At 49.8% G+C, this 22581-nt stretch overlaps 2 protein-coding genes across 24 annotated transcripts in view; both read left to right on the forward strand.

Moving 5' to 3' along the window:
* The window catches only part of LOC119458857 (endochitinase-like), a 45100-nt gene extending 40149 nt beyond the window's left edge, over positions 1-4951 (forward strand). For 20 of the 23 annotated variants that reach the window (XM_037720720.2, XM_049670655.1, XM_049670659.1 and 17 more), the window contains 2 exons: positions 2977-3114; positions 3770-4951. In XM_037720720.2, the coding sequence (XP_037576648.1) occupies positions 2977-3114; positions 3770-4335 (704 nt within the window). In that variant the 3' untranslated portion in view covers positions 4336-4951. The remainder of the gene's footprint in view (positions 1-2976; positions 3115-3769) is intronic. The other 3 variants (XM_049670654.1, XM_049670661.1, XM_049670667.1) reach the window with 1 other exon arrangement.
* An 11787-nt stretch (positions 4952-16738) lies between these two features.
* LOC125947116 (uncharacterized) overlaps positions 16739-22581 on the forward strand; it is a 56277-nt gene continuing 50434 nt past the window's right edge. The window contains exons 1-3 of the mRNA XM_049671476.1: positions 16739-16854; positions 18283-18338; positions 19728-19973. Coding sequence (XP_049527433.1) covers positions 16817-16854; positions 18283-18338; positions 19728-19973 — 340 coding nt within the window. The 5' untranslated portion in view covers positions 16739-16816. The remainder of the gene's footprint in view (positions 16855-18282; positions 18339-19727; positions 19974-22581) is intronic.

Here is a 22581-nt window from a genome sequence, read left to right on the forward strand (position 1 = left end):
GGCTAGCTCGCGTACTAAGCATCCGAGCTGCGGACCGACCCAGTGACGAGCCTCCCTCTACACCGCGCAACATCCTAGAACACCAAAGACAGGAGCGGAGGCAATATGGACGCCCTCACCCTAAGTTAAACAGCCAACATGCGAGGAATTTGCGCCGACTTCAAACACACACATACCCAAACCTAGATACATTTAGCCGTATTCACCAACCAAGCACGACACACTGACGAATGTCCGTGGTGCGGGGACACGCCAACGTTAGCGCACATCACGTGGATATGCCCAAACAGACCGACACATATAAACTCCACACTACTAAAAACACAAGATGTTAACAGGCAGTGGGAAGTGCGGCTCGCGGACGAGGACCATGACTGCCAACAGGCTCTCCTGGACAAAGCCCAGCAAGCCGCTTGTGCCAGTGGAGCCCTGGACTAGGGGCCCCAACCACGGGACCTCAAATTTCATTTTATCCATTAAAGTCTCTCTCTCTCTCTCTCCTCTCTCTCTCTCTGACACATATCTTAAATTGATAAATTCAATTAGTTCAATAACGCATTTGCGCCGGGCGGAGGGCCTACAGAATAAGGATGTGCGCTGTGCTAACGGTACCACCACCTACAGCTCATTCAGACAGACTTCGAATGGCTGCTGGAAAAGGGCTTTGTCTTTTAGTTACCGCTTAACAGTTTTGTTTTCTCGTATATATATATATATATATATATATATATATATATATATATATATAAACAATCCGAAGCTATCATGTCTGCAGCTTCTGTATATGTGATACTTTGCGTATTTTCTGAAGCAATTTACATTTAAACGTTATTAGTTCAATAGGACACTTGTGCTTGGTGGTCGCCCTTGAAAAAGGAGGCTGTATGCTGCATTTCACGTGGCTTGTGATGGTGGTGCTTGACGAGCGTGTGCTTCTGCCCACCATCGGAACATTTTAAAGGGTCCTTTTTGGCATTGTAGAGAGGCACATTTCCAAATGCGCGTACCTCGTTACCCAAGTATGGGTCGAAGACGCTTATTGATGAATGGTACATACCCGCTGCCACGTACCCAGTGTCCCAAGTAGGCATCAAATATGTTAATTGATGACCAGCACAGACTAAGTGGCACATTACCAGTATTCAAAGTCGGCGTCAGATTCTTCGAAAAGTGCCGCCTACTCAGTCCCGTGCCGAAAGTGACCCATGTCAGAATGAGAGAGGTTCGTTCAAGAGCACCACGTAGGTACACATTGCCACATGCTCAAGTGACCCAAGTTGTCCCGGCGGTTGTTATCGAACCCTGTTCCCTCAGCCCAGCAACCCGATGTGCTGCCCATTCCACCTTGGGCTGCATAGTGTATCCAGGTAGGCGGTAAAACGGTTACATACACACACACATACATACACACACACACATACATACATACATACATACATACATACATACATACATACATACATACATACATACATACATACATACATACATACATACATACATACATACATACATACATACATACATGAACATACATACATACATACATACATACATACATGCACATACATACATACATACATACATACATAAATATCCCCCGGAATGTGCGTGAAATACCCTACGAATGCAAACTCATTAAGAGTATGGTATGATAAAGCTTTATTACGGCCCCTCGGAAAGCGCGTCAGCACGTAGCGGGCTGCTCCCACGTCGGTACAGAAAGGCCGAGCCTCTCTGCTGCGTCGCGGAGAGTGTATTAAACCTTTCCCGTGGCTGGGCGGAAATTAAATCGCGTCATATGTTCTGTTCGAGTATCTAGTCTCAATATATATTCACACATGCGCCACGCGCGGACTCTCCGCCGACACCAGTGGATGGCGCAACGTGTCCAGGCGGAAAGGTGACACAGCATCCCATCTGCATGCACGCCTCACACCTGGCGCGTCTCTGCGGTGGCAGTACGGTGTGTCACTACCGTGCTTCAATGCCGATCGCATTAATATCGTCCTTAACCGTGAGATGGGTTCCCTCGGAATGTTTCCGTCATTCATTGAAATCTGTATATTGCACCTATGCCTGTAACGACTGCATTTCTTCCAATCTCCTCCCTACGTTTCATTTTATCGATACTCTAAACGTATGTTGCTTATCTCGACTGCGTATCAGTTAATGCTTTCATCTGCTTTGAATTTCAGCGCTTCGGGAAGGTGGACGTTTTCTATGGGATTTGATCGGGAAAAAATTTGGCACTAACTCCGGGTCAAACATGGATGGATGCTATGAGCGTCCCCGTTGAAACGGGGTGGAGGGTTGCGCCAACAAGCTATAGTTATTACTTTGCCTAAAAGCCTACTTTTTTTTTATATAAAACACACAAATCCAAAGAATTCCCAGCATCAAACTTTTTGAACCATTACTGAGAACTCTGTTTCTGTACGTCTCCGTTGTTAGTGGTCTGCCTACTTTTCTGCCACGAAACCTCCAACCGCCTCTTACTAATCTCGAGAGCGGACATGTTTACTTTGCCCCTGCTATCCCTGAACCAAAGGACTTCAAGGAGGTCAGAGGAGCCTAGACTTGCAGCTGGGTAGATTTCCTCAGATTCCAATAAAACATGTTCCACCGTTTCTCTAGCTTTACCGCAACAAGCACATGCATCTTCGTCTTGGTGTACCTCGCTTTATAAGTACATGTTTTAAGACAACCTGATCTCGCTTCGAAAAGTAAGGCGCTTCTTTTTCTTTGAGGTAGTTAGTCATAGCAGGTTTCATTTCCATTGCCGCCACCCATGACATTGTCTCAGCCTCTCTCACTTTGCGTTAGACGTTCTTTGTTTCCCTGTTGCTTACCATACCGGTCGCATACTTGCTGGTAAGCTTCCTAGTTCTTTTCCTCCACTGTGAGTCAATATTTTGCCCGTACAAATACCTGAACACCTCTTGCACCCCATCTACTTTCTTCCATATTCCTCAGTCACTCAGGGTCCAGCAGCGCCACCCACCACTCAGGCGTTCATTCCGAGTCCAACGGAGGAGCATTCGACGACAACAGCTGCGACTCCCGGAGCAACCACGCAAACGGCGTCAACAACGGATTCGCTCATGTCACGAGGTACACCAGAACTTCTGAGCAAGATGAGGATTATTATTACAGCGCAGCTGTTAGCCTCTAGTTTGTCGGGATTTTCTCGGCGTGCTCACCCACAAAACGGCAGAGATTGTGTTCGAGTTTCCTTGTAACAGATTTACGTTTTCTCGTATATATATATATATATATATATATATATATATATATATATATATATAACAATCCGCAGCTATTTACTTTTAAACATTATTTAGTTCAATAAAGCACTTGTGCTTGGCGGACAGCCTAGAAAAAGGAGGCTGTATGCTGCATTTCCGCACACCTGCATGCGCGCGTGACGTGCATTCTGCCCAGCATCGGAAAAAATTTTAAAGGTCCTTTTTGTGATTGTAGAGAGGCAGATTTCCAGATGCGCGTACCTCGTTATCCAAGTATGGGTCGAAGACGCTCATTGATTAGCGGTACATCATAAATGCGTAGCCCCCGACAATTGCCTGAAATACCCTAAGAATGCGAACGCATTAAGAGTCAATTAAAAATTTTCCGGTTAAGATCTACGCCAGTAACGACTACATTTCTATCAATCTCTTCCTTACGTTTTATTTCACCCATACCTTAAGCGTCTATTGCTTATCTCGACTGCTTACCAGTTAACGATTCCATTGGCTTTCAATTTCAGCGCATCAGGACGGTGGGCGTTTTCGATGGGACTTGCTCGGAGAACAATTTCGCACTCACTCCGGATCAAGCATTCCGGGTCAAGCAGCGCCACCTACCGCGCAACCGACCACATCGACCGATAAAAGCAGTGACGCTCTGTTCGTGACGGCGCCTGGCCCGTCTACGACGCCAACGAAGAGTCCAACGCCTGAAGTCAGAACGTTGCCTGCGCCGCCTACTACGCCATCGGTTCCTTCAGAGACTGAAGTCGAGGCTTCGTCTGCCCAGGCTACAACGCTGTCGGAGCCTCCAACGGCCAAAGTCCAGACGTCGTTTGCCCCGCCTACTAAGCCATCGGATCGTCCTACGCCTGTAGTAGTGCCGGTAACAATGAAGAATGAAGGCGACCTCTGCAAAGGTGTCAAAAGCCACAAACTTTTGCCTCATAACTCGGATTGCGCCAAGTACTATCAGTGCGTCCATTCTTCTCCGATCCTGCGAACTTGCGCGCAAAGCACCATTTTCGACATCGAGCGGCAGACCTGTAACTGGCCGGCGCTCGCGAACAGGCCCGAGTGCCTCTGAAGAGCGCCTTTGTACCTTTGCTCGGCGCGGGCGTTTTCATACGAGCACTACAGTACATTGAATGTCCAATAAAGTCAATTAGTTCAGTTCTAAGTGCTCTTATACGAACGCAACATTTCATGCGCAATCTAGGACATCAGCTAAGTTTCAGCAAATTTTATCGGGTGGATATCCACACTCTACGCCAGGCATCGTTCCTAACACTCACTTCGTAGGGCCATGTTCTAACCGTTTACGTCGGCTGTACGTCCTAGATAGATACGCCAATCTGCTGGTTTTAAAGGGCCCCTCAGGAGGTCTGGCCATGCTGAGCTTACACAAGCGCAGTGCATACAATGCGCGCTAGTGATTGCGTCTGCCAAGTATTACATCACTAAGCGTCGCGGAAAGAGCTGAAATTTCAAACCAAACGCCTGTGGGCGTTCCCCTCGCAGGCGCTGCGCTCCCAGCCGAAGAGTGACGCACATATCGGAACTGCGCTACGTACATCGCGGTGCTGTGACGTCACTCTCAGTGACACGTGACTTCGAGAATTATTCAAGGCAACATCAGTTATTTGTTTAATCTGTTGCTTCAAAATATGAATTAAAGTTTACAGAAATAATAAAACAAACAAATCGAATGTCTGCGTGTTTTAAATGCGTAAGCATTTCTATGGTTACCCAACGAGAAAACTGTCCAAGCGTCCGTCCGTCCTCCGCGAAAGAAGATCGCTTTCAAGCCAGCTGTGGAAGAAGGCGACGACGAACGCGCGAGAAGTGGCACGAGCGCGTCTCTGTGACCACGTGACGTGTGCAATCAGGCACGCACTAGGCACACCTTTTAGTAAGCCAGAACTGTGGAGCAGCCGTGGCTTTGGATCGCGACGTCATCAGCACACCTGGCGCCGCCACCTGCAGTAGTTTACTTGCCTCATCAGTTCACGCTGCGCCGCCTTCCGCGGCAGTTCGTGTGGCCGCAGCGCTGTCGCATTTACCGCAATGGCGCCAAGACGACCGCAGCCGCTGAGCACTGCTATAGGATTACCAGCAGTGTTGAGTGTTAGCACTCCACACCACGGCGTTACTACGAAATGCTTACGCACCATTCAGATGACTCCCTGAGGAGATTCTACGTAAATTTTATGATACATAACTACTGCTGTTAGACGAGCTAGTTAGTTGCGGGACTTATGACGCAAGTTACCGTGGCAATATTATTACGATACCATCTAGAGATGCTAAAGAGACGAGCCGCCGCGAGAAAGACGATGAAGTGTGTCTGGGCTTTTGGCTCGAGCAAGGTGTCGGCCTGGCGGTTTTGGTTCCAGTGTAAATATATTGTAAATAGCCTCTTCCGTGTGTGTCTTTCCACACGTAACATTCTGGTGGAGGATTGCGATCCCCGTCCTCGCCACGGAACTCCGAAGTGGTCGGTACATCGAGCTTGTCACCATGCCTCCCGGTGACGAGACCACATCTGCAACGGCTTCGGCTCGTCCACCTGCTCCAATCGTCACGGTTGCCCAACATCGCGACCCCGGTGTTTTCTCTGGCCTGGAGGGACAGGACGTTGACGAATGGATCAAGCTATATGAATACGCCAGTGCTAATAACAGGTGGGACCCAACGATTATGCTCGCCAACGCCATCTTTTACCTCGGCGGCACCCCCCGCGTGTGGCACCAAACGCATGAAGATGAGTTAACCAGTTGGGACATTTTCAAAGAAAAGCTACGGGAACTGTTCGGCGACCCCATTGGGCGCAAGGTTGCCGCGAGAAAGGCTCTTGCGTCTCGTGTTCAGACATCTACGGAGCCCTACGTTTCCTACATCCTCGACGTTTTGGCTCTATGCCGCAAAACTGACGACACCATGTCTGAAGCAGATAAAGTGGCACATGTGCTAAAGGGCATCGCCGACGACGCTTTCCATTTGCTTGTTTTCGGCAACGTGTCGACTATCGACGCCATTATAAAAGAATGCCGTCGCCTTGAACAGGCTAAGAGCCGCCGTATCACACACCACATCACGCGGCTACCAAACACTGCTGCTACGTCGACATGTGAGGGCCGACTGCGTCAGACGACCACCTGTGACGACGTAACCCGTATTGTTCGCCGCGAGCTCGAGGCCACCAGTTCGCCAGCCTTCTCCGCGACGCCTCCCGATCCGCCTGCAACCACGATTGCCATGATTCAGGCCGTCGTCAGGCAGGAATTTGAGCACATGGGTTTAAACTCCGTGTGTTCAACGGCTCAACCCAGCGTTCATCAGTTCTCTAGCGGCCCTCCTCGTCCCCGGCCGTCCTTTTCTGCTCCATACCGCAACCCGTCCGAATGGCGTACCCCTGATGACAAGCCGATCTGCTTCCACTGCTGTCGCATCGGCCACGTCGCTCGTCACTGCCGCAACCGATGGCCACCACCTACTCGGACGTACGCCGACGCTTATTCCCGTACCTTTCGACCTACTGTTCCCTATGCTACCCGCCACGAACCCGCTGCCGCTGACGCCCCATCTCCGAACCTTCGCTACAGCCGCTCGCCCTCACCTCGACGCCATCAGTCTCGTTCGCCCCAACCCCGCCGCTTTTCTTCGCCGCCCATCACCTCCCGGATCCAGCCGGAAAACTAACCACTGCAGCTTCTGGAGGTGAAGCTGCGTTGTCGACCCTGCCCTCAAATCCTCTGCTCACGTTGCCTACGCATCAAAACCTTCTTGACGTTGACGTTGACGGCTGTCCTGTCACTGCGCTGATCGATACAGGAGCCCATATTTCTATTATGAGTGCTGCCTTCCGACGACGACTCAGAAAGCTCCTCACCCCAGCGTCGGCACGTGTCGTCCGCGTTGCTGATGGCGGTACTGTCCCTATCGTCGGCATGTGTACGGCACGTGTCAGCATCGCCGGCCGCCACACTCCTGTGCTCTTCACCGTGCTTGCTCATTGCCCCCACGACCTAATTCTCGGCCTCGATTTTCTCTCTGCGCATTCTGCTCTTATTGACTGCTCTGCCAGTACCCTTCGCCTTGAGTTGCCGCTTCTCGCAGAACCTCCTGATGTACCCCAGTGCCGCTTACGCCCCACCGGCTTTATTCGCCTGCCACCAAAGTCATTAGCCTATATTGAACTGATGTCTTCCCCACCTGTTCCTGATGGCGAGTACCTCGTCACTCCTCTGCCCGACATTCCACTGCAGTATGACGTCACCGTGCCGCACAGTATTCTTACTATTACTGATAACTGCACTCGCATGCCTATCTTTAACTTTGGATTGGCAAAGCAAATTCTCCCGCAAGGTATTTGCCTTGCCAACGTTGATTGTCTCGCCGACCATCAAGTGGCAGCTTTATCAGCCGATGGTTCTTCCGAACATGGCGGGCCCCTCGCACCAGCCTCGAGCGACGATCCCAACATAAAGAAAATGGTTGCGGCAGACCTGTCCTCTACGCAGGCTGAAGACCTTTGCCAAGTGTTATCGTCGTACCGAGATATTTTCGACTTTGACGATCGCCCTTTAGGCCAGACACTCGCGGTCAAGCATCGGATTCCTACTGGCGATGCTACGCCTATTCACCGACGACCGTATCGAGTTTCTGCGTCGGAACGCCAAATAATTCAACATGAAGTAAACAAAATGCTAGACAAAGACATCATTGAGCCTTCTTCGAGTCCCTGGGCGTCACCTGTGGTGTTGGTTAAGAAGAAGGACGGCACGTGGCGCTTCTGTGTAGACTACCGCCATTTGAACAAAATTACTAAGAAGGACGTCTACCCGCTCCCACGTATCGACGACGCCCTTGACTGCCTTCATGGTTCCAGCTATTTCTCTTCTATTGATCTTCGCTCTGGATACTGGCAGATTGCTGTTGACGATATGGACAGAGAAAAAACCGCGTTCATAACACCTGATGGCCTATACCAATTTAAAGTAATGCCGTTTGGATTATGCAATGCCCCTGCCACATTTGAGCGTATGATGGACTCCTTGCTCCAGGGTTTTAAATGGTCCACGTGTCTTTGTTACCTCGACGACGTCATCGTATTCTCGCCAACGTTCGACACTCACCTTGAGCGTCTAACAACTATACTTGATGTATTTCGAAAGGCGAAGCTGCAACTGAACTCGTCCAAATGTCGTTTTGGCCGCCGCCAAATTACGGTTCTGGGCCATCTCGTCGACGCTTCCGGAGTACAGCCTGATCCCGACAAAACTCGTGCTGTCCGAGACTTCCCGGTTCCGAAGACAGCCGCAGACGTTCGCAGTTTTGTTGGGCTATGCTCGTACTTTCGTCGTTTTGTTCAAGATTTTGCGGCAATTGCTAGACCCCTCACTAATCTGTTGAAGAAAGGCGTACAATTTTCGTGGGGTACTTCAGAAGCCACCGCCTTCTCTCGTCTCGTCACTCTTCTCACCTCACCACCCATTCTCGCCCACTTCGACCCTGATGCACCTACAGAATTGCGTACAGATGCCAGCGGTCATGGCGTCGGTGCCGTCTTAGCCCAGCGTCAGCGTGGCCAGGATCGCGTTATTGCTTACGCAAGCCGCCTCCTATCACCATCGGAGCGCAACTATTCCATTACGGAAAGAGAATGCCTTGCTGTAGTCTGGGCAGTTGCGAAGTTCCGGCCTTACCTTTACGGTCGTCCTTTCTGCGTAGTCACTGACCATCATGCCCTCTGCTGGCTCTCATCGCTAAAAGATCCTACAGGCCGGCTTGGTCGATGGGCTTTGAGGCTACAAGAGTTCTCATATTCCGTGGTGTACAAGTCTGGCCGCATGCACCAAGACGCTGACAGCTTGTCGCGTTACCCTGTTGACGACTCTGACTGCTCTAATATTGACAGTGCTGCTGCTTGCGTTTTCTCAGTATCCAAGCTCCTTAATTTCGCCGACGAGCAACGTCGTGATGCCTACATCAGAGCACTCATCGACCGTTTTGAAGACGCTCCGGCCGATGCTACTCTACGCCTCTTCGTCCTCCGCGACGGTACTCTATACCGTCGTAACCTTCATCCGGACGGCTCTGAGTTACTACTTGTAGTACCAAAACACCTCCGCTCAACCGTTCTAGAAGAGCTTCACGACGCTCCAATGGCAGGACACCTTGGCGTATCTCGAACCTATGACCGAGTACGTCGCCGTTTTTTCTGGCCGGGCCTTGCACGTTCCGTACGGCGTTACGTCGCCGCTTGTGAGCTTTGCCAACGACGCAAGAAGCCTTCCCAGCTCCCCGCTGGTTACCTGCAGCCGCTCGACATCCCTGCCGAACCCTTCCATCGTGTCGGCTTAGACCTTCTCGGCCCATTTCCGGAATCTACATCAGGAAACAAATGGGTTGCCGTCGCTGCGGACTACGCGACCCGCTACGCCATAACACGCGCTCTTCCGACCAGTTGCGCTACTGATGTTGCGGACTTCCTCCTACACGATATCATTTTGATGCATGGTGCTCCGCGTCAAATGCTCACCGACCGCGGCCGTATGTTTTTGTCCAAAGTCATTGACGACATCATGCGTGCCTGCTCAATACAGCACAAAATTACCACCTCCTACCACCCACAAACGAACGGCCTCACTGAACGTTTGAACCGCACCCTTACAGACATGCTATCCAAATACGTTTCAACCGACCACCGTGACTGGGACCTGGCTCTACCTTACGTTACCTTTGCGTACAACTCTTCCCGTCTTGAAACTGCTGGATTTTCCCCGTTTTATCTCTTGTATGGCCGAGAACCGACGCTACCACTAGACACTGTGCTTCCGTCCACCACGGCTTCAACTAGCGATTATGCCCGTGATGCTATCGCCCGTGCTGACCATGCTCGTCAACTTGCGCGTGCTCGTCTGGAAGTGTCCCAAGACAAACAGAAGCAACGCTACGACCTCCGTCACCGTGATGTGCGTTTTGCGCCCGGCACCCTTGTGTTGCTTTGGTCACCATCGCGTAAAGTGGGCCTTTGTGAAAAACTGCTCTCCTGTTACACAGGCCCATATCGCGTGCTCCGCCAAGTGACCGATGTCACATATGAAATCGTTCTAGCCACGCCCACTACGTCCTCCGCTGGGACAACCAGTGATATTGTCCACGTCGCCCGACTCAAACCCTACACCTCTCCAAGCGCCTTAGATATTTAACTGCACCGTGACGGTGCTTTCGCCGCCGGGGGGTAGTATTACGATACCATCTAGAGATGCTAAAGAGACGAGCCGCCGCGAGAAAGACGATGAAGTGTGTCTGGGCTTTTGGCTCGAGCAAGGTGTCGGCCTGGCGGTTTTGGTTCCAGTGTAAATATATTGTAAATAGCCTCTTCCGTGTGTGTCTTTCCACACGTAACAATATCAAACGGCACGCAAAACAGTAGGCACTGACACTGCCAACGCTGTACTATAAAGCTGACATTTACTTAACGCTGGTCGATACGCGCCGAAACCGCACTATAGCCACAACCTGAACCGCCAACGCGGGTCAAGCGCTGCTTGCAAATGCGTCAAAAAGTGGCTTGTGTGCTCGCAGATAACAGCGCCCCTTCTGAAAGCGGAATATTAAGGTCGCTGCGCTTCTGTTACTATGGTCACGAAAGCAGCGAGAGTAGAGAGCTTATTGTAGGAAAGACGGGGAGGTCGGCCTGAGCTTGTATGACGGTGGCTTGCATACGTACTCTAGCCTGCCGCTCTGCACTGTTGTGCAGGGGGAAAGAGGGCAAAAAAGAATGATGGAGGAGGCTCCTCCAAAAAAAGGAAGAAGGCATGCGTATACGTGCAATAACCACGCATGACAGTGGTTTCCTGTGAGTCACGAGTACAGTCCCGTGCTATGCAAACTGTCCATAACAAGCCTCGTATTTATTTTTTTTTATGCTTTGCGGTCACACATGGCGGCTAAAGTATCAGCTTCGGGCAATGGTTGCCGTCTGGTGCCTGCCAGCGTCTTCCCCTCTCGCACATCAGTTTCAGCTTCATGTTCAGTATATTTGTCCTGTTACCATACACAAGGAATGCACAAAGAAGAGAAATTCAGGTCGAAGCGCGAAACTTATTGCGTTAAAAATGAGTCTGATAACTGCGTCAGCACTGCGTCTGTCATACTGACTAAGAAAGAACATGACAGTCTATGCCAACAAGAGCACAGCACCGGCCTGGTTTTTCAGCCCGGGCACGGCGTGGGCCCATCGTATGAAACCCGAGCTCAGCCTGGGCCCGTGGCTCTAAGCCCAGGCCTGGCCCGGGCCCGCGCGTGAGTGACCGAGCGCGTACTGTGTCTGTGTTATATGCTTGGAAAATATCATTGCTTAGGTGGTACATAAAAAATATTACAATGCAACTGCAATGACAAAAAAAAACATTGCGAAAGAAAGTATTTTTAAAGCGAAGCTTTATATGCCTAGCCAACATCGTATATGGCTAGGCGAAATCGCCTGTGTACAGAAAACTATCATCATCAGCATTGGCTCGAGCGTCGTCGTCTTCTTCCGCAGCTGGCTCGTTGGCGCCCCTCGTGTTGCGCTCGTGCTCGTGCTCGGCACGCGCTCGTTCCACTGCTCCCGCGTTCGTCGTCGTCTTCTTCCACAGCTGACTGCGTGGCCGCTCATAATTCCAGCGTAGAATTTCACTTCTCTTCTGTCGTCGTAATGGGGAAAGCCGCGTTTATACGGGCGTATGAGTCATTGCTTAAGGAGGTATGAGCCATTCATTGTCTTACCGTAACGGACAGATTTAATTTTGAAGCAATTTAATTTCGAAGAAACGCAACCGGCAATGGCAGGCGAGTGCTGCTAACCGCGCCGCCGAGCAAACTCCAGACATCGAACACAAGCGACAACGGCGGACCGCGGGCATACCATCAATGACGTCACATTCTCTCCATCACGTTCTCTCCATCGCAGCCTAACGTGTGTGTAACCTCATAATTGAGAAATACTTTAACGAACCCTCGGGATTAACCCAGTGATAAACACCGGGGCTGCACGTTTCAGCTTCACTGGTTAACCATCTTCACGTACAAGCCTTCTTCACAGAAGAAGCGTACAACTAACATGAAAAATCCTACGGAAACACACTCTAGGTTTGGAATTTCTCGCAAGGCATTTTGTTTAACCCCGTCAGGCGCCATGTACACTTTGTACCTAGCTCCTCTGTACACTTAGCGTTGAAGGATTTTATGCATTTGTAAAAGTCGAATCTTGTTAATACATAGTTCTTAAGGCTAGAAAAAAGTTATATCAGGTGAACCGCAAGCAAAAATAGCTCAAATCTGAAGCGCGGATGTAACTTCGGAGCGAAAATAATGAGGGAGGCCACGGTGGAGGCAAGAATGAGACAGGCGAATAATAGCCAACTTTATACAACGGTCTTTCGCCTCGTTTTACGTGCACCTCTCCTCACCCTATTCTCTCGACAAACACATAACATCGCGTTCGTCCTCATGCGTGTCATGGCAGCGTCAACGTCCCACAGCATGGATTCGCATTAGCTGCTGTTTCCATTTCGACGCCGCTTGTAAACGCTGTAGTGCCTGAACATAACATTTAAAATTGCTACCTGTGGCGCTGCATAAGCATAAACATCGCATGAAATTACAAGTTGCATAGGACGACAATATTGGCAATCCGCCTTTTTTCACGGTGCGACGGCGCATGCGCCCTGCCCTAGCGGATTAGTCGCGAAACGTTTTCGAAGGGACGCGCGCGCGGCCGCGCGGCCCCGTCCCTAATGCTGGGCACTACTGGGTCGATACGAAACCGACAAGACGCTCACGCCAACGATTGGTCTGGGTCGCTGAGACCATCATATCATACCAGGCCGACAACGACGCAGCCGACGAGCTCGAGTTGTACTGTGGTGTGCTTTCTCGTCAACGGCACCGACAAAATCAGCGTGCCGGCCATCGTTCGACCGAACCCCGCGCCACCGGCCGTCGAACCGACAACGCGATATATCCGCAGCGCCTTCGCTTGCATATATGATCGTATAACATACACATGTGTATTGTGAGCGCATTTTGCGCATATCGTCGTCGTCATCTGTACATACGACATATAATATGTACATATAATTGTATTAATCGTGCTCAAAAGTAGTCAAAGATACCTACGGAGTTTAAATGCACAAGCTTCATCCCTCTCATGCTGAGAACATGAAGTGTGAGCCAGTGTTGATCATGTTAAGCGAAGATTTAGGCCTGGCGCCGTCGAGTTCTTGCACCTGCTACCGGCGCACCTGAACTGAAATGTAATTAGTTAGTGCGAAGGAAACTGCTTTTATTGTTTGTTTCTGGCCGTACTGATTTGAAATCGACGACTCTTTACTTCACACGGCGCGTATACAGTAAGCGGCAAGCGGCGACACCGCGCTAGCTGTGCCTAAAGTCCCTAGATATTTTTTTGCTTTCAAAAAGAGCAGCAAATCTAGGGACTTTAGCTGTGCCAACACCTGGCTGCCGGTCGCATTCGCTACGCAGATGGGTGGATCTGTACCGTGTTTTTATGCTGACACATGTTAGCTATTTCAGAAGCTGCTATCTAGCGCCCCCTACCTTGTACGCCACGATCTGCGGCCGGGACGCGTCTATTGTGTTGTGAGATTTCAGTGCCAGAGTGCGCGTTCGATCGGGCGAGGACGAGGCTATGCGAGTGTGAGCGTGAGATACTGTGTGCGTGTTCGACGGACGGTATGTGTGAGTTTCTGTGCGACGAACGTGAGCCCCTGCGTTGCTCTCTGTGAGCAGCCTTCCTTTTCTTTTTCACTTAATAAACCATGTTTCATTCAATCAAACCACTGTGACCGGTGAGACGCGGCTGTGTATTCAACACACATTTCTCAATTCCAGTAATGTACTGCTTACCTCTATGTCCAAGGGGTAACAAGAGACGGTGCATTCGGTAAAGCAGCATACACAACCGAGACGGTTGTGTATGCTCAGCTGCGAATATGGCATCCGCGTTTTCGCGAGAGAACAACACGACCTATAAATGAGCGCTTATGCGAGCACAGATTTCTTAATAATGCAAACTGTAATTATGATGAAGTTAAATAAAAGCGAGAATCAGTAATAAATGAACAGCCCGTAATATACGTATCTGGATCACAGTCAATTGCTGTTGTTTAAGTAGTTCGGCCGCTCATATACATAGTTTGCACGTGCGTCACTTCCGCACCGGTCCGCCAGCCTGTCCGCCATCTTTAGGCACCTGCGCGCCTGCGGAAGCGTGCTGGTGCAGGCTGCGCGCGCTGACGCGTTGTTGATCCGAAGTTCCTTCTCGCGTCGTGATCATGCCAATCTGCGCGATTTTCGGTTGCCGCACAAGAAGTATCACTGTCGCGAAGCCGAGCTAGAACCGGGCGTAGGTATGCACCAAAAGTAATAACATGGCAGTGCGAACGCGCAAGAATGCTGTCGGAGAAACGTCGGTGCCTGTGGCTTTCCCGGATAAATCGGAAGGACCTGAACAACGTGCGTGTCACTTTGTTTCGGGTGAGTATATAACACGCCAAAACACTGCACATCACGCATGATCGTAAAAGGGAGGCAGCGAAAGCCCCCGTACTGGTTGGTGACCGCCTGCTTGCACACGCATGGTCGCTTTTACCGCTCTGAAAAACGCCCGTGTACTTGTGTTGTAGTGCACGTTAAAGAACTCCGGGTGGTCAAAATTATCCCGGAAGCCTCCACTGCCACGTGTTCCATAATTAGATCGTGATTTTAGCACGGAAAACCCCAATTTAGTTTTTTTAACGGCCTGCAAAATGCGTCGCATCGTCATTTCTTGGTACGTGTGCTTCGCTTTGCGATATGCTATGCAATATTTGAATGTCTGCATGCTTTCAATATAATGGGCTACTTCTATTTAACGCAACAAAATTCACATGCACGAACATGCACCGAACTGTAAACCAAACCTCGTAGAAAGAAGCGAACACACGTTTTGAAGCTCGGGGAAAAGTGCATATAGGTGAACCTTTGTGTCAATAAAGCCGTCCCTGAATGAAGCAGCGCAAATAATACTGATATAGTTTTCTCTGCCGCACGCCAAGGAACATATGCTTTCATTGACTCACCTCGCCGAGGACGATGGTAAGACCCGATGACAGGCGATTCGCTGCAACCTTCCTCACCCAACCGCTCGTGAAGTAATTGTGCGCCTTCAGCGATTTGTAAGCCTTTATTTCATTTAGCGTGACGTAGCTCGTGGACGGGACAAGATAATTAATAATATCCACGTACGTCGTGGCCGGGAGCACCTCGAGGTCTGAACTGGTATCCACGCCAACGTGCAGCTATAGTATGGGTCCACGCCGTCGCACATTCCGACCTTTTCTTTGTAGCGAGTCCGCGTCGGCCCTACAAGCTCGTCCATGTAGGAAGGGCAAAATTCAGGGCTCCTGACTTTTGCCATCGCAAAGCTTTCACGACAGCAAACATGCGGCGCTGACACGTAGAAGCGAACGCCGAACACAAACGCAGCGGGCCAGCGGCTGGTAGTGAGGTGCCTAGCGATGGCGGGCGGTCGGGGCAGGCGGCGGATATGACGTCACGTGCAAACTATGTATTGACTCGTCTAAAGGGTCGAACACGGCGCACATGCGCAGATATGTATGTTTTGCTACATTTTAACACTATTTCATTTCAGCGATGTACCTACGCTCGAATATTTAACGCTAACAGCGATCTGTGGCTGTCGCTGTAGATGTCGATGTATACAAGTACACAGTCTTGATAAATCCGGCGTGGAAGGCTGCGCTCGAAGACTTCTTGAATATGCTAAATGTCCAAAGAATGTGTAAAAAATTACAAAAAGCGAGCTCAAAGTGCAGAAATCAGCGACAATAAACTCCAAGGCAGCCGCGTCGGCAGACGGAACTCAGTGTGCCTCTATCGGCCGCACTGTTTGCACAACAGTGCACCCAGGCCTGCTCACCCAGTAGTCGGTGAGTGCCACATTGCGTCCAGGAATGACATGCTGCCCGGCGAAGCCATGAATAATTATTCGCGATCCACGAAACGCACAACCGACGCGCACTCAACATGGACGCAGGTGCACAAATCAACCGGCGAAATCCCCGGCACACTTCCAAAACCTTTCCAGCAGCGTGCGGCAGAGGGCAGCACAGGAGCATGAAAAAAAAAAGTCGGATTGTGCGCATCGTATTTGCTTAATATGCAACGTTTAATTTACCACTTCACGAAGGCTTCGCTTCACATAAATTCCAACATGCGCGTTCGATATGCACATTTCTTTTTTGTCCGACTTCCAGCTCAGATTTGAAAATTGCAGGAGGTGATATATGTTCGTTCGCACATATATGTTCTAATACACGCTCTCTCGTCTTGAACGCGCTCGGCCCGAGGTGGCTACGGAGGAGGAAGACGACCCCACGGGCGCGAGCTGCCACGCGCTACAGTGACCGCTGGGAAGACGAAGGACTGCCGCTTGCCGAGGTCGGTCGCGAACGTTCGCCGCTTGGGCGCCTCCCTTCTACTGTGCTCTGCGAATGAATCTGCAAGACTCGTCCAAAAGTTTAGTCGCCATGTAAGTATGCCGGGCAGTCCGCCTGGGCTCCTGGCCGTTTCTTCGTCGCCAGCTAACCCTTCAAGCGCGTAGCACTCAGGCAAAAACAAAAGCCAAAGGCAGTGGCTATTCTCCCGGCAGCCGGGAGAACTTCTGCAACGAATTTCTGCCGGCACTCACCTCCTATTGGCTCTTGGAAGGTTAGGGTACGTTATGTTAGGTTATGTTAGGTTAGGTTAGATTAGGTGAAATTAGGTTATGTTAGGTTATGTTAGGGCGCACCTGCAGGCCGTTTTTCCCCGGCAGTTTGTCATGCGACTTCCGAGCGCCAATAGGAGGTGAGCGTCGGGATAAATTCTGCCGGGAGAATAGACTCACCCAAAACAAAAAATAGCGTGAGGTAAGGCTATGCCGAGAATATATTTTTTGTCCGTGCATATGAAGCCAGGCGCCTATACTGTTGTTTTTGGCAATCTCAGCTATTTCTAACATATATTTTACAATGTACATTGCACAATCTTTAATCGAACCATTCTATGAATACGCCGATTTCAAGATGTCCATCGCCTGAAGCTCGACGTGTCAGTGCTTGAAAACGCCCGTATATAGGCTGACAGCCGACTTATACATGTAGAAAGTTTCCAGAGTTATGACGATTCTGATGACAACTCGCGGAGCCACGTATTATTGCGATAGCAATCATATGGACACTCCAGGCGCATTTCCGCCGTCGTCGTCGCCGTCGGCGTGATGTTCCGTATAAAGTCCAAGTGCGATAACATCGTGGCCGCACGCCATATGCTGTGTGTGCGAGTGTAGCATGCGAAGGTGAGCCGAGCACGGCGGCTAGACCTCGCGCGCGCAATGGTGGAATGCGGGCAGGAAGCGCCGTCTTCCATCGCGCACAGGACACCGGGGAGGGCCTTCTACCGCTTAAGATAGAGCCCGCGCTGCCGCATCTTGAAAGCTTTCTGCGATTGGGGACAGAGTGTAGGTGAGCCGCTGAGAGCTGATAGTTTCGTGTGCGCTGTGTTCTCGCCGCTTGGTTCGCGTTGAAGCGAGATGTAGCACAAAGGTCAATTCACTCGATGCTGCAGACGCGCTTCCTCACGCCAGCGTTTTGACAGCGAGTGTCCGAGCTCATCGAGTGAGAAGTGTTCATGTTCGAGTGTGCACGCGTGACACAATGCTTGTTAATTTAGTTAGTAGGCTAATGTTTACAAGGTTATATGGCCGATAAAAATACTACCCTTACTTCGTGTAGCTGTGTAATAATTTGGTATCGCAATCGATGCTTCGCCTCTCGGGCGAAACTGCGTCTTTTTCTTTTTCTTTTTTGTTAGACTTCAACTAAGAAGCAGTGCGCATCAAAAACGATCAAGTGGTGAACCTATCGCACGATGTGGTGTCTTCCAGCGGCAATTCAGTTTTCTTTTTTCTGCCTTGTAGGCCGACTGACTACGAAGTGAAGCTGCTCGTGATCTGTGCCATCGTCATCGCTGCAAGTGAGTGCGCTATTTTAGCCACAATATGGCACTATGCGAAGTTATGCAAGTTGAACACATCTCGTTTCACCCGCACATATGACGTTGGGCGTCGTCATATACGTGGAAACAAGGCAGGATGTGCACGAGCTGGTACTGCATTTCTTGCTGCCGTCTTTCTTGCTACACCTTCGCGGTTTGTAAAGCCTACTCTCGGCTGTGGCTACGTTGTTAAGCACGAGGTCGCGGGTTCGATGCCGGTGGCATTTTGATAGGGGGAGGGGGGGGGGAATCTAAGGAAACGCCCGTATATATACAGTGCATTGGGCGCACGTTAAAGAACCCCAGGTGGTTGAAATTATTCCGGAGACCGCCACAACGGCGTCCGTCATAATCTGATCGCGTACGTGGCGCACGCGAAATCCCGGAATTTAATTAATTTAAATTTCATTTCATTTATTTGCTGGTGATTTATTAATACCGCTCGATTTATTCTTCTCTTACGTGGTACAGGACCCAGAGCTCAGTAGGAACTTCGGCTAGCTATTCAGCGCCGTGTCTTGTCTTTAATGTCTGTCCTGTAATCTCGCACTTGCTTCGCCAGAGAGTTCAGGGTCAGCACGCTTTCCGTGTTGTTTCCTGACCGCATTCGTGTGCTGCGCTGTTGTTTCGCAAACCATAAGTACGCGGACTCTCATTACTTCCGTCTAAAAAGGGGCGCACCAAACATAAACGCTAAAGTACTTTCTAGTGATTCATTTCAAACTTCATTTTGGATAATTTCGCGGTGAGAGGTTGCTTATTGAAGAGAAAGTTAAGATCAAAGTTCCACGTATATTTTTTTTTTAGCGCCGATACTCCCGCCCGATATGTCGGTGTGATTTCACGGATTTCAAAGTACTTTTTTTTTTGGCCATTGTGACGCAGTCAAAGTTCTTTAAAGTTGCTATTTTCTCTTCGGCTCCTTTAGAATGCGATGTAATCTGTCTCCACCAATAAAGAACTGACAAGGCCCGAGGAGACGCCGCTAAAATTCATGACGTCACGAAAAACTGTTGCAGGAACTTAAGGCCGCGTCACCAACTGCCTTTCGTTCTTGCGCCTTTTCTGACTCATCAAGCTTCTTTTCGCATTAAAAGTGGCTTTTTTAAATATTTTTATTGCACTATATATGAACTAATTTTGTGTGACACAGGTGTCACATCTCTAATAATTCGATATGATCACATAAGGACACACATAAGCAACATTTGTTCATATGAGCCCATTTTATAAGGGGCGTATTTGTCATGCGAAATTTTACGATGGAATGTAGAAGCGTGATTTACTACCCTACAGCACAACGCGCGTTTATTTCCTGTCCTGTTTATAAGTGTCCCTTTAAGTAACGCGGCGTCGCCCGCCTCGCAGGCGTGAGCCGCATGGTGAGCCTGATGTGGCGCCTGCCCAAGATCACCGTGAGCGTGGCGTGCGGCCTGCTGCTGGGCCTGCTCGTGGGTCCCGACGCCACGGGTCAGGGCGCCGAGGCGAGCAGCATTCCGGTGTACGCCAGCATGTACGTGCCGGCCGTCACCTACACCGTGACCATACAGATGCCCTACCACGTGCTGTGCAGCTGCGCCGTCACGTGCCTCACGCTGGGCACCGCCGGACTGCGTGAGTGACGACCTGATGTGGCAAGCACTGCGCGCGTCCCTTTCAGGAGGCAGTTAGTACTGCATGCCTGTCGAAAGTACTGCCTTTGAAACATTTGTTTACGGAGGGCAACAGCCGCTGCCATGACCGTCCACGTGTTAGCATATTACAGGCCTAGTGTATGAGCTATAGGGTAAAAGTTGTAATTCCAATGGCAGCGCACGTGTCACTTCGATGCTTGTAAGAACACCTTGTTTTATTTTCTTTGCCATATCTAAAAAAAGAATCGGCATAAATACTTGTTTAGCCAGGCATCCTCCTGGGAAGCAATGTATTTTCGGAATATTACGCGTGCTTAAAAACGGGCATCGGAGGTTCAGAAGTGGCAATTCTTCCATTCACGCCCGAAGACTATTTCCGGTACGCCGGTGAAATCGGCTACTTCAAATACAGTGTGACCGGAAGATGCCCTGCATTATATATGTATAAGAAAAATCTTTCTGGTCTATATAATAATATTAAAAAGGACAAAATAAAAGTGTGCTACCGTCAAAGAATAAAAGTAGTAAACAAATTTTAGGAAGAACTCATCTACGATGACTATCACAGTAAGCAAATAGCCGAAACGTCTCGTGAATGAGGCGTGTAGTGCAGCAGGCGCTACTCTCTCCCGCTGCCCTTTGGACATGCTGCGCCTTCTGGCGGCGCCGCCGTGTAGTGCGCGCATGCGCAGTGGCACATACACCGTGTCTCCATTTGGCGTCAAAGAGGTTTACTGAAGATCGGCGCATAACCAGTGCCGCACATACACCCACCTGAACGGCCCACATTTTAGACTGCACAAATTTCGGGATCGGCCGACATTTTCTGACCGCCATCTCTGATCGGCCTACGTTTTTGGTGAGACGGTTAGGTAGCCGTAACAAAAACTGGTCTGCCAATGCCGCGAATGCCATCCGCATTAAAAAACGGAACGACGGTAGGTGTGTTCACCCTGTGTCAACTCCTTCCCTCAGAGTACTTGAATTTAAAACGCTAACACGCCTACAATTTGCGCATGACAGCTCGTCCTACCCTGCACCGCCTAATTCCAGGCGTCGAACTTTGGCAGTAACAAATGTAAGCTTTTTCCTTCTCTGTCTCTTTCCCGTCTGTATTGCTTTCTGTTCTTTCTACGCGTAGGTAAAGTTCTCGCACTCTTGCAACCATGTAGTTTCTTACAATAATTAGCAGAGAGAACTAGATCTGGCACTGCGATGAATTAAGCCGCCATGTAAATGATGGTTAGTACATGGATTTGGCTGATTAGTGCTTGTGGCTGCAGATTTTCTTGTGGCTTCGTTTATTGCGCTCTATCAGCCTTCATTGGGCAGTACTTTGTTGAAAATAATCTGTTCGCAAGGTCATGAAGCCTTTTAAAGGCATAAGAACGAAGTTCAGGCGAATCAATGTGCAAGGTAGTGTAATCCATGTGCAATGCACAAATGCACAAGAAAACGTCGTTGTTTGCATTGACGCACAAGAGCAATTGGAACGCCAATGCATTTTTTCCGCAAAGTTCCGGAATTATCTTGAAACTTGTGTCATCCTGAGAATTCGTTTCAAGTGGACCCGCCTTGCAAGCTCCACGGCTAGAATTTGCAAATTGCAATATAGGCCTAAGGTAACTAGTTAAAAATTTTGGAAATTTTGGTAATTAGTCGATTATACATTTCAATTTTTTGTGCGAGTATTGTCCGCCTCATCGAGTAGACCAGCTTATGATCTAGAATTGTGCTATCTGCCACAGGCAACATTTAAAATTTTTGAAAGTGTTCGCTGAAACACCCTGTATACATGAAGCGCAGACAATCATGTCCGCAAGCTATTACGGCACTGCGCATCCCTAAAACAGCTGACATTTCAAAGCAAACGCCGCGCTCCCTCACTCTCAACACAGCGTGCTCCCAGCCAGAAAGCCATGGTCATACGCACACATTCCTCTCGGCCGTGCGTGCTTTGTCACTCACCATGATTAATCATTCAATGCGGAAGGCGCAACGCCACAAGAAAGGAGGTGGGGTTTACGCCACAGTGCGTCCCTCGGCTCCGGTGTGGGAGAAAGAGAGGGAAGGAACACCGCTTGGGAACGCTACTGGAGGCAGAGGGAGAGAGTGTCGCCGTTGGCAGTGACTTTCGCCTCCTGGCGGCATGATAACATGACAGTTCATTTCTTCTATCTCCTCCAGCAATAAACCGATTCTTTCGGTAAAACGCATCTGAAAACAGCGCTTTACAGCTTCCAGTGTATAACCGAAATTTGATCAGGGGCTCTTTAAAGCGAATCTTTTTTTTTTTTTTTTGTCTCTTCTCTGGTGTTCGGCGTTCGTAGTCGTTTCCTCCCCTAGTAGACAAATTGGGATACTGTATGGGCCTCTGGCTATTGCTCACTGCACGGGTACGTGCCCGAGTAGATAGCTTGAGCCACTGGGTAACTGGCCATCCTTGGCCTATCACCAAGAATGGATGTGCCAACCAGTAAGGTGTCCGGTGCCAGTGAGATGTAATGTACCCAGAAATGGCTGTGACATTGTGACACAGCGGGTATAGAAGCCTGAAATGTCCTACTTCTGTGTGCTTACCCAGCTCA

The sequence above is a fragment of the Dermacentor silvarum genome, chromosome 7, assembly GCF_013339745.2.
Source record: "Dermacentor silvarum isolate Dsil-2018 chromosome 7, BIME_Dsil_1.4, whole genome shotgun sequence".
NCBI classification, from domain to species: domain Eukaryota; kingdom Metazoa; phylum Arthropoda; class Arachnida; order Ixodida; family Ixodidae; genus Dermacentor; species Dermacentor silvarum.